We start from the raw sequence: 12,666 nt of genomic DNA on the forward strand, positions 1-12,666 counted from the left end.
TACATTCGAATTTTTAAAAAACAATCATTTTGAATGAAAATAAAACAAATGAAATGTTTGTTGAAATTTGTTTCTATTAATGTTTGCAAAGAACTTCAAAGAATGGGTGAAGAAATTTGCAATGAACATCAACGACGTATAGTTGATTTAAAATTACGTGATGTTCTTGTTAAAGAACAACAAAAACGTCTGAAAAATTTTATCAACACTATTCAATCAACAGTAATTAATAATAGTGATATTGAAATTAATAATGAAGATGAATTGAAAAATCTATCAGGATATTTTCAATTAAAATCAAAAGAAGAATATAGTATTGTTGGTCAATTTAATACTGTTTATAGTCGATTATATTTGGCACAACAACAACAACAACAACCACAACAAAAACATCGAAAATCGATAAAAATCTTTTGCCGTATAGTACATACTGATCGTATGTCTGAATCATTTCGACAATATTGGTTAAAAGAAAGTTTATTAATAATGCGTTTTATTCGCTATCAACAACAACAACAACAACAAACACAATTAAATGTACATCGTTTATTACAAATTGTACATCAAAAGGATGATAATCGTTATTATTTATTTATGGATCGTATATCATTATCAACAAGTCTTTTACATATTTTATGGAATAATAATATTGGTAATAATAATAATAATAATAATAATAATGATACAACAACAACAACAACAACAACAACACCGACAACAATATTATTAACAAATTATAATATAAAACAATGGTTATTACAATTATGTCAAATAATTGAATCATTAAATCAATGTGGTATTGCACATCGTTTTATACGGCCAGAAAATATTCTGATTAATGTTAGTGGCGGTAATAATAATAATAATAATAATGTTAATCATCGATTAATGATAACTGGATTTGATATGGCTTGTTTTTTTCATTCATTCGATCAAGATCAACAACCAATACTACAATCAAAACGTTGTTTACCAAATGATATGATTGAAGATTATCTTTTAGATCATTTACCACCAGAATGTTTTCAGGATAATTATGATGCAAGTATGGTTGATGTATGGAGTATTGGTACAATAATATGTTTGCTTATTATTAAAAATAATCCATTTAGTTTAACATTTGATAATGATAAATATGATGATGATTATAATCATTTAAATATATGGCATTCATGTTGGGAACGACGTACAATACCGGAAGAATGGCGTACATTATTGGATGATATATTCCAAGAATCAAATTGTCGTATGACTGTATTTGATTTAAAATCAGATCATCGTTTATTACCACAAACAACAGCTACTGATCAAGCAACAACAACAGGGTTAAAATCAAAACGACCATATTATCGTATTGATTTGAAAAAAAATCTAAATACAAATGAAAAAGAATTGAAAAAAACTGGTGCTGTTTTATCGAAAATTCAACTAGCATATCCGGAATTTTCATCCGCCGTACGAACAATATTTACAACACAACCATATCAACAGATTGAAAATGAACAACATTTATTTGAACAAAAACATTTTCGTATTGAACGTAATGAATCATTTACGGATGAATTTAATTCATCATTTATAAATGATTATTATATGAGATCACGTTATTGTTTGGACGTTAACAATCAGAATAAAAATCATTTAGAGAATTTTGAACAATGGAAAATTGGTTTGGTAAAAATTTTCCCAATAAATTATATACCAAATCGTCATAAAAATATACTTATTAATGAAAGTGGTAAAATAATGAAATATTTAAGTAGACAAATAATGAAACAACGAAGAAAAAATCCTAAAGATAATAATAATAATGGTGGTGGTAGTTGTGTTGAAAAACATGAAGCAACAACAGAAAAATCATCATCAACCAAAATATCATTAATATCGATTGTATCGAATCATATACATCGATTAATCGAAATATTTCGTACAACAATTGAACAAACAAATCATTTGCTGTTGTTTTATGAATCATTATCATCATCTACCGGTGATAATAATAAAGATGGTGGTGGTGGTTGTAATTATAGTTCATTGGCAAAAATATTTTCATCCATTGATTGTCGATCAATATGGCCATCAATCATTCAATTGAAACAATTATTATCACAATTATTAGATGTTATTGATTATTTATCACGTAATGCAATATCACATCGTTATATACGTCCAGAATATATTTATGTTGATAATCACTATACAAATTTAAAGCTTGGTCATTTTGAAATGGCATGTTTTATTTGGAATCCATTAGATCGACGGCCAACATTAAGACATCGTGGTTTACAAGATGAACGTGAACATCTTTGGAATCATCTCCCACCGGAATGTTTTAATATAAAATATGATAGTTATTTGGTTGATATATGGAGTTTTGGTACTGTTTTACTTTATTGTTTAATACAACAAAATCCATTTACCGTACCACATAATAATCAACAAGCTGAATTATCATGGACAACATTTAAATTACAGGAAAAAGATCCAACATCAATGCAAATACCATCAACATTTTTACCAATATTAAATTCAATATTTCAATCAAGTGATTTACGTGTAAAAATTTCCGATCTAAAACGTCGTTTTAATAATCTAAATCTTATGATTGTTAATAATGAACTAAAGAAAAAATCATCATCATTATCAACATCATCATTATCGACAGCTGAAACATCAATGAATTCATCGAATATTTCAAAATTAAGTCGTATTAGTAGATGGAAACCAAGTCAAATTGCTAATAATGAATATGATGATGATGGTGGTGGTGGTGGTGGTGGATCATCATCAATATTAGCATGTATAACAAGTTTAGAAGTAATGGATAGTAATGCATTAGTACCAAGTTCAAGTGTTCTGATACCAAAATCAATGAAATCTGGATCTGTACATCATCAACATCAGCAACAACCACATTCAGGTAAAATTCAAATTCAATTGAATTTAAAAAAACAACAATCGCAACAACAACAACAATCGCAACCGCAACAACAACAAAATCGTATCAAACGATCAAAAGAAAAAATGCATTAAATGTTAACTTTGAAAAATAAATAAATACAATTTTTTTTTGTTGAAAAACTTAATCAATCAATCAATCAATTGATTGATTGAAGGCAAGATCAAATCAATAATTACAAATTTGAAAAAATGAATTGATTATCGATCAATGATGTGTGTGTGTGGGTGGATAGGTGTGTTATTTGTGTGTTATTTCGAAAACGAAAGACTAGAATTTTTTTTTGTTATGTAAATGTCTCCAGGTATGTTGATGATGATGATTATAATGATGATGATAAGCTTTATTTTTTTCGTTTTAGTTTGTTGTTGTTGTAAAATGTCCAAAGATGATGATGATAATGATACTGATGATGATGATGATGAGTAATGAATAGAGTTTCATTAACCCTTGATTGATTGATTGATTGATTGATTGGTTTAGCCTTTTGCTTTTCCTGTTTTTTGTGTTGTTGTTGTTGTTGATTTTTTCGGTATAGGTATCGATGCAATCGGTAATGGTGGTAGATCGATTGTTGCACCCATTCTTCGTAATGCTAATATTGCATTAACAGCTTTCTGTGTTGAAAAGAGAAAGAAAGAAAAAAAAATTTAACACTTTAGTACTCGCTGTTTGTCATCATCGCAATGATCAACATATGAACTTTTGATCATTTTTTTAGTTCCGCCGAAATTTATTCGTCGGTCAATAACCTCAGGTAGATGTTGACCATATAATCAACATAAAGGGTTATATTAGACATTTCATTCACACAAGTCTACATTTGAAGAAAAACAAATGTCTACGATCAATGATAAGCAAGCAAAGAAAATCCAAATCCAAAATCGAAAAATTCACAAACTTGTCACTAATCTTGAATAATTAATTGATTTTTTCTTTTGGAAGGGGGCGCTATTTCGAAATTACTTTACTTTACTTTACTTTCGTCTTTCTCTTGCTCTCAATCACTGTATTGACACTAAAAAATCTTTTTTTCCCAAGTGCAAACAGTTTCGAGTTTTTTTAAGAAAGAAAAATTATTGAATATTGATTGTACAAAACTAGCTAGCTGTTATAACGCCCATCATCATCCTAATCGTATTTTGTGTACTTGAAATTATTCTAAAATATTTTCCCAATGATATTTTCCAATGAATAATCAGTTTGATCAATGTCATATTTATCTATCCTGTCCTGTGTCTGTTCTGTTTTTGTTTGGAATGTCTTAAATGTCTCGACGATGAATGTCTTGTTTGGATTTTCTTTTTCCTTATATTCCATCATCATTGATTTATCACAATATATGAAAACCGTCAAAACAAAAGCAAAAACAAAACTTCTTCTTACCTGCCAACGTCTTCTAATGACAAATTTTTTCAATTTTTTCTTATCCAATGATTTATCCATTGGTTCATGTTTCAATTTTTTCGTTCGTGTCTAAACCAAATGAGAGAGGGGCCAAGGAGAAAAAGAAAATCAATGAAAAAAATCAAAAATCAGATTTGTAAAAAGCCAGGCGTCCAAGAAAAATGGGGAAAAAACACATTTTTTACTTTTACCTTTAGCCATGGATGTTTCAATGCTTGTGCAGCTGTTAATCGTTTGCTATAACGTTTGTTTGTTTTTTATGAAATTAATTAGCGAAAAAAATGATTAATAATTAATAAAAAAAACATGATTTGATTTAAAAGAAATAATAATTACACACATACGTTTTATCTTTGACCAATAATTTTGAAATAAAATCTTTAGCATTTTTTGAGATCGGTTCAAATGATTCATCATTAAAATCATAAACAGCTCTTGTTACATTGGCCATTGTTTCTAGATCGCTATCGCCCATGAATGGTGATAGACCAGATAATCTTTAAATGGAAACAAAAAAATCAATGAAAATCAATCAATCGATCAAATGAAAACTTACAAAACATAAGTGATGACACCTACAGCCCACCTGTCCATCATGTTATTTAATTGGAAAAAAGGAGGAGAAAATGAAGATTCGTTAAATTTTTTGTGTGGCAAAATCAATTATCGATTCAAATCAATCAATCGTTTTTCAACTTACATATCGGTTACAAAATCAACATCTTCAAAATTAATAACTTCAGGTGCAGCAAATTCCGGTGTACCGAACATTACCTGTAATCCTTTGTTGAATTGTCGTGCGAAACCAAAATCAATTAATTTTATACGATTACCGGTACGTGTAACGCATAATACATTTTCCGGCTTGAAAAATGACAATAATTTTTAATTAGCAAAGAGAATTCCGTTTTAATGAAGTAAAAAAGGAGTGAAAAAATATGTTTTTTTAACTTACTTTCATATCCAAATGTACAATTGATTTTGAATGAATATAATCAAGACCTTCACATATTTGTCGTACAAATATGGAACATGCTTTTTCTGTTAATACAAAATCATCATCAATAACTCTTTCGAATAGTTCACCACCTTCAACACTGGATTATTATTATTTCGGATTGTTGATCACCGATCATCGATAATTGATAATTGATCGAATCAAGTCCAAACATTTTTGATTGGGGTGAAAAAGAAAATATTCATTAATTCATTTTTTTGTGGGGAAAGTTTACAAAAACAAAGTCACAAATCAAATCATTTTGAAAAAAAAGGTTATGTTATTGATTAAGTTTGATTGATTTGATTCGATTTTGATTCGATTTTTGATTTTTACTTTTCAAATCCATACCATTCCATAATCAAACACATTTGATTTTTACCATCATCAAATGCATCATATAATTGTAAAAGACGTGGATGTTGTAATGCGCACATTATTTCAACTTCACGTTCAACATCTTTACGATCTTGTTGACATGTTGTTTGAATAAATTTTGCGGCTAATTTTTTTTTGGATTTTTTCTCAAAACACAGTCGTACCACACCGAATTTTCCCCTGGATTTAATTGGAAATATTGATTAATGGTGAATTCAATTTTTCAAAAAGAGAATTTTTGCGGATGTTTTACCTTCCCAATTCTTCGCCCAATGTATATTCACAAGTTGGATTGGTTTTTTTAACACAAACATTACGTGGTTCAAATGGTGGTTCTTCATTTTCATCATCCACCGGATCAGTTTCATCTACGTAAATCATTGTTTTTGGTTTTTGGTTTTTGGTTTTGTTTTTTAAATATATTCACAAAAATCAATGGAAAAAAATCATTGCAAAAAACAAACGAAAACAGTAAAAAAACAAGCGAATCAAAGCTGTATTGGCCTGATATTGATTTTGTCGGATTAGTTGGTTATCACCAAAACGCACATACACACAACACAAACACAGACATTTATCGAGATTTTCAATCAAGTGTCCACATAACAAACACAAAATAAATGTTGTAAGCGAGAGAGAGAGATTAAAGGAAAAGAAAAACGTTGATAACAACGACGACGACGACAAGGCAACCCAAAAAACAAAAATCTTTAGATACAAATCGACAAAAGAGTGGAAAGATTCAGTTGATCGAGCACAAGCATACACAATACAGACATACGATGAACAAAACAAGAATCACAAGAAAGAATCAAGAAAGAAGAAAGCTAAAGTTGTTGTTGTTGATAACCAAACAAAATCATAGAATCAGAGAATCAAAGAATCATTGCCAATTATTTTAAATGAAGAAGAAGAATATTCGGTGACAACCAAAACAACACGAAAAACAACAACAACATCGACGACGACGACGACAACAACAACAACAACGATGATGATGATGATTATAACAAGGTCAAGAATTTTAAAATGTTAATGGTGATGATAAACAACAACAACAACAACTGATGACGAGAAAGAAAGAAAGAAAGAATCCATGTTATTTATTTACAATCATCAAAACATGTAAAAAAGAAAAAAGTTGTTTGTTTTTTTGTAAATCAAGGTTTTTTCCTTCCATCCATCCATCCATCTAGCAAACAGAATCTATTAAGCTAAAGAATTAAAGTAAAAAGAAAAAAAGTTCATTGGATTCAAGGATGATGGTGGTGGAAAAGAAAAAATCTGGCAGTCATTATATGATGAGTGGGTGGTGTTAATAGTGGTGGTGGTAATATCCATTCACAAAATTGATTTTTTTTTTTTCGTTTGTTTTTCAAGATCGTTTTTTAGAGTTTCCGTAATTGAAAACTATTTATTTTTTGGTAGTAGCGGCTGTGGATGTAAACTGTTGGACGCAAGCCTAGTTTTAAATTTGCAACTGGTGTTATGATGCAGTGGTGATGTGATGATTACACATCATTGATGATCGGATTGCCTTATAACAGATTCGGATGATGAAAATGAATGAAATTTTTCCATTCATTCTCGAATCTTTTTGTTTGCAACAAAAAAACGAAGAAGATAATTAAAGAAGAATTTCATTTTTGAGAAACAAAACACACACACACATTTTTCCTTCGAAAATATTTCGAAAGTAATGAGTCTTTACAATCATAATCATCATCATTATTATTTCATTACAATGCTGAAAAGCAAAGCGATGATAATAAATGATGATGAGGATTCTGTCATTCGTTTTGTTTCTCATAATGTTTGTTATTGCTCGATGTTTGTTTGTAAATTTTATCTCCTTCTCTCTCTCTCTTTTTATGACTTATGTTTTGAAAATGAAAAAAGAAGAAGAAGATCATATCGTTTGCCAAGAATATAAAATGAAAATGTTGAAAAAGTTTGACAAAATCTTTTCCATTCTCCCTAATCTAATTCAATCTAATCTCTCTCTCTCTCTCTCTCGCACACTGTATGACTGTTGAAAAGCTAGTTTTTTTAAAAAGACAAAAAACGAAAAATTTCTTTCCGTCAGGATTTGTGAATATCAATATATTTTATTCGCTCTGTGTTGCATTGGCAATGGAAAAATTGAATTTCCATTGAAAACCTTGAAATTCAACCCAAACACACTAAACACGCTAAACATTCTTTCACATAATGTGTTTAGTGGAGAATTTGTTAGAAAATTCTGTTTTTTTGTTTTGTTTTGTTTTGTGTGTGGAAAAAAGATTAATACAAATCATCAAACACACACACAATTCATTCAAATAATGATTGTTTATGTAGGGAAACAAAGAGAGAGAGAGAGAGAGAGAGAGAGAGAGAGAGAGAGAGAGAATTTTTTGGCTTGATGAAATCTTTCGTTTTGTTTCGTTTTGTTCTTTGTTTTATTCGTTAAAAAAAAAGACACAAGACGTATGTGTGTGTTTGACATGTTTAATTAAATCTTCCGGTTTTTTTTCTTGTTGCTTTGATTTGATGAGGAGAAAAAAAAATTCCAATCCTAAACATCGATCGATCGATCGATCGATTGATTGATGACAATCATTATAAACAACCAAACAAGCAAACAAACAAGCAAACAAATCATAACCATAAAAATGATGGCAAAGAATCTGCAGAATTATTTTTCGGGATTTTGTTTTTGTTTGCATCAATAAAAGATGTTTATTGCATGATGATGATGATGCATGTGACATTTTTTTGTTTTGTTTGTTTGCTTCAATGTCATCATCATCATCATCATCATATTGTAAACAGGATTAATTGATGCGGCTGCTGTTGCTTTTCATTTTCAATTCAATTCAAAAATTGAACCGATTTGATTTTTATTTAAAAATTTCTCTTTTAACGACGAGAAGATGGCGCCACATAAGTATTGATTATGAAATTTTCTTTCCTTCCAAATGGATTATGATTGATTGATTTTTCTAAAAATCAATTTGAACAAAATCGCGATTCAGTTTTGATGAAAAGAGAATATGATGACAGATGCCCCAATCACACACATAGTATGTGTGATGTGATGTGATCTGATATGATGATTTAAAACTTCGTTTTCTTTAATTATTTTAATCATCTCTCTCTCTCTCTCTCTCTCTCTCTCTTGATGGTGGTTATTAATTATTATTTTTCGTTTTAGTGACTTGCTATAGTCTGACCGCACTGTCAATCGATTTATCATATTTCCAATGAAACAAACATACATATCAAATATCTTCTCTCTTTACTATGTTTGACACTTTTTTTTCGTTTGGATTCGCGAATCCTTCTTTCTGCAAATCCAAAAAATCTTTCAAATCATTCAAAAACTTTGAATTTTACTGATGATTTTCGAAATCATCATCATCATCAACATAATCGTTATTAAGATATGACCTAGCTCATCTAAACGAAATGATTTTTTTCTCTGACTTTTTGTAAACAAAAACGAAGAAAAAAGAAAAATGTAACATTCGAATCCAAAGATGTCAACAACAACGACAGAGAAAGAGAGAAAAAGAAATCAAAGAGAAAATACATTAGCAATTCAAATCAAACTTTACATTCCAAAATGATCAAACATTGATGTTACCTGCTTAGTATCAATTTGTTTGTTTGCTGTTTGTTTTTTATTCATTTTTAGCTACCCAAAACGAAAGAAAAAATGACATAATTCATGTTGACTGTGTGAGTGTAAATAGCCGAAAATAGCATCAGTTATTTTTTTCTGATAAAGAAAAAAAAATGAAAGTTTTTTTGATTTTCACTTTCGAAAAAAAAATTTCTATTTTTGCCATTGAACCAAAAATGGCTTGAAAAAAAAAGATTTGATCCTGATGATCCTCATTCGATGATGCAGATCTGCATATATGGCAAAGTATCGATATGCCAGGTGTTTCAGATTAATTAATTAATTATGAGAAAACAGGATCATAAGGTTCATAAATAAACGTATTCTGCGGGTAATCTTCTTGACACATTGTTCAATTCAAAATCGATAACGAAAACAAAAAAAAATGTTGTCTGCAATTTCATGTTTGGTTTCAGGCATGTTTTCAACGAGTTTTGATGATAATGATGATTACGATTATAATTCAAGTAATGGTTATCCAGAAAAAAATGTAATGTAAAGCTATGGATTAATTTTTTTTTATTCTAATGGACGCACACACCTGTTGTGTGTGTGTGTTTACCTGTGTGTCTACCTGTCAATTGATTAATGTGTTTTTTTTTCTTTTTTAAAAAAATTATAAATTTTTTTAAATAAGAAAAAATTCACAAAGATTAGATTTGTTTTCCGGTGATTTATTGATGGATTGATTCATTGAAAATATAGACTTGATACTTTTACCAAAACGAAAATGAATGAATGAATAATATGTTTCATAATAATTTACAAAAAGACAAGTGTTGTATATACACATCAATTCATTTCAATTTCAATTTATTCATCAAAAAAAAACTCAGGGAAAAAAACTGTTATTTTTCCTGTTCAAAATAAAAAAAAAGAAGTCAAGATAATCATATAGTCGAAAGACATTAATGAAACAGCAAACAAACTACACTATGGAACAAAAAGCAAGAGAAACTAGTCGGACAAACCAATAGGTAGACAAAAACAAATAGCCAAAAACTAAAACAAAACGATGCTTTTCCCATTTTAGTTAGTGCGAATCTTTTTTCCCCCCCATTTTCAAATGGTTCCAGGACCATACACATAAACGGTCATCCAGGTTGATGATGATGGTTGGTGAGAAAATCTCAACAATCATCAAAACGAAATATATTTGAGAAAAGCGAAAAAAAAAGATCGCTTTAGAAAGATTTAACACGGGTTTATTTCATATGGAAAAAAACGTTTTTTAAGTGTATTTTTTCGGATTTTAATTTCCGATCTATAAAAATGGACAAAAAGCAAGCAAGAAAAACTGCTGACCATCATCTGTTTGTTTGTTTGTTTGTTCATGTCTTTTGGATTAGATAACCTGCTGTTGTTGTTGTTGTTGTTGATGCTTGAAATGGTCATTTTCAGCAAAAACTTTCTCTTTTTCTCTCACATCACATCGATTATGGCGACGAATAAAAATCCCGGCCAGAAAAAAAAACAAGTTCCTATCTGGACGATCTTGTTGCTGTTGTTGATGATGATTTTTATTATTGATCAATCAATAAAGATAAAAACTAGCGGCAATAACTACTACGAGAAACTTTCCGAGAAATAAAAAACAGTGGGTGTGTTTTTGATCCATTTTTTTTCTCTCAATATTTCTTTTCATTACATTTTTTTTTTCGAAACAAGCAAAATTATCTTTGATCAATTTTTTCTTGATTGTTTCTCTCTCTCTCTCTCTCTCTCTCTCTCTCTCTCTCTCTCTCTCTCTCTGTTCTGATTTGACTTTCTCTTTCATCTTTTTTGATTTGAATTGATTTTTCATCAAAAAAAAAAAAAAAAATTTGGAATCCTGTTTTTTTCTGTTTCAAAAAAATGATGCTGTTGTTGATGAAAATCAATTCTTTCATCATTCCAATCGATCGATCAATCAATGGGAATATTTCTCAATTGAAAATCTCTTTTGATTTTGAAAATCCAATCTGCTGCTGCAAAAAAAAAGTGATAATTAAAATGATTTTTTTTTGTTGTTTATGAATCTTGTTTCATCAGTGATGAAGAAGAAGTTTATTTGATAAAGAGAGATATTTGAGAGTGAGATGAGAGAGAGGCAAAATAAGTGCATTTTATCCCCTGTACGTGTTTTTTTCTTCTTCTTGATTTTCATTCATTCATTCATTATTTCTCACCTGTACACACATTACCTGTAAATGAAAAATGAAAGTGACCAAATAACATATATGCTGTGTGGTACATGTATTCCTTTTTTTTCAAATGATACCATCTTCATTCAATAATAATCATGATGATAGCCTTTACCACACAGACAACATGATGATGATGATCCAAAACTGTTCATATATTTGATGATCATTATCTTCTACCGCCAGCTATTTCAATTTTTTCAATTTTAATTTTCAATTTCCAAATAGAAGCATTTCACGATTGATACATATATAAAATATTGATTCGTTTGTTTTGTATTTTATCTGTGTGTTTCGATTCCATTCGACCATCAAATCATCATTGAAAAAACGACATCAGCGAAGGATAATATCAAAGTGATTCTGTGTTTTGTGCATTTGCGTGTTTCTGTGTGTGTATAATACTGGTGATTAGTGATGAAATAATGGTTTGAATCCGGATCGCAAGGTTTTTTCTTGGTTGCTTTTTGCTTCGTGCTTGTGATTTTTATCAATCAACAAGTTTTTTTTTCATTGTGGTAAAGTTCATCAAATAAGTAATCTGTAAGTTTTTTGGTTTGTTTGTTTTTATTTCCATCTTTTGAAAAATTCATCACTTTTTATTTTTTCCGGGATCATTTCTTTTCATTCATTTGAAATTTGCTTGTTTTGTTTGTTTTGCTGAACAAAATGGCAAGATTATTATAATCATCATCATTTATGCTTTTTAACATCATCATAATCATTATCCTCAATCATCACAATAGTTTAATAGTTTTGCGAATGATGATTACGATGATCTCTATTATCTGTAACAACTCAAACAAACAATTTATCTATAGATACAGAAAAAAATTACCCGAAATTTTCCTCCAGATAATCGATCAATCGATCGATTGATTGATTATTGAAATATGATTAAAATTTTGGCCATCATTGAAATTTTCAATGAAAAAAATCACTTTTTTTCTTCCCCTCGTTACCACTATTTTAACTGATTTACTTAACCACCATAGATAGATAAACAATGTGAAATATAATCACACCGTGTGTGTGTGTGTCCTAAGGAGAAGTTGCCACTGCCCGCCAATGCAAG

The 12,666-nt window shown here is 29.4% G+C and overlaps 3 protein-coding genes across 6 annotated transcripts in view; 2 read left to right on the forward strand and 1 right to left on the reverse strand.

The window, feature by feature from the left end:
* The window catches only part of LOC113799849 (uncharacterized), a 61,971-nt gene that overhangs the window by 33,426 nt on the left and 15,879 nt on the right, over positions 1-12,666 (forward strand). Inside the window, exon 1 of one of the 4 annotated variants that reach the window (XM_075819697.1) lies at positions 11,565-12,134. The exons of 2 other annotated variants lie outside the window; for them this stretch is intronic. The gene's annotated coding sequence lies outside the window, so the exon portion shown is untranslated. Of the gene's footprint in view, positions 1-11,564; positions 12,135-12,666 lie in introns of those variants that run through there. One more of the 4 variants, XM_075819694.1, reaches the window with a different exon arrangement.
* On the forward strand, positions 95-3,086 carry LOC113799847 (uncharacterized). Its single transcript, XM_075819693.1, has one exon. The coding sequence runs from the start codon at positions 103-105 to the stop codon at positions 3,031-3,033; it is 2,931 nt and encodes a 976-aa protein (XP_075675808.1). The 5' UTR covers positions 95-102; the 3' UTR covers positions 3,034-3,086.
* On the reverse strand, positions 3,037-6,510 carry LOC113799848 (myosin light chain kinase, smooth muscle-like). Its single transcript, XM_027350544.2, has 9 exons — positions 5,995-6,510; positions 5,715-5,921; positions 5,322-5,463; positions 5,067-5,230; positions 4,923-4,952; positions 4,711-4,863; positions 4,558-4,603; positions 4,346-4,435; positions 3,037-3,576 (listed from the first exon to the last, which is right to left on the reverse strand). Exons 1-9 carry the CDS (start codon positions 6,120-6,122, stop codon positions 3,439-3,441), a joined length of 1,098 nt encoding a protein of 365 aa, XP_027206345.2. The 5' UTR covers positions 6,123-6,510; the 3' UTR covers positions 3,037-3,438.

The sequence above is a fragment of the Dermatophagoides pteronyssinus genome, unplaced genomic scaffold (genome assembly GCF_027571235.1).
Source record: "Dermatophagoides pteronyssinus isolate colony J.1.1.1.1 unplaced genomic scaffold, Derpt_VIB-CSIC_2022.12 sq0004, whole genome shotgun sequence".
NCBI lineage: Eukaryota > Metazoa > Arthropoda > Arachnida > Sarcoptiformes > Pyroglyphidae > Dermatophagoides > Dermatophagoides pteronyssinus.

What these genes read in the sequence shown, in the direction of transcription:
- LOC113799847 (XM_075819693.1), top strand. Translation starts at nt 103, where the DNA reads ATGGGTGAAGAAATTTGCAATGAACATCAACGACGTATAGTTGATTTA.
- LOC113799848 (XM_027350544.2), bottom strand. Translation starts at nt 6,122, where the DNA reads ATGATTTACGTAGATGAAACTGATCCGGTGGATGATGAAAATGAAGAA. An exon ending in TTGTACATTTGGATATGAAA is followed by an intron (nt 5,231 to 5,321) that starts GTAAGTTAAAAA and finishes TCATTTTTCAAG; the next exon opens with CCGGAAAATGTATTATGCGT. An exon ending in TGAAACATCCATGGCTAAAG is followed by an intron (nt 4,436 to 4,557) that starts GTAAAAGTAAAA and finishes CATTTGGTTTAG; the next exon opens with ACACGAACGAAAAAATTGAA.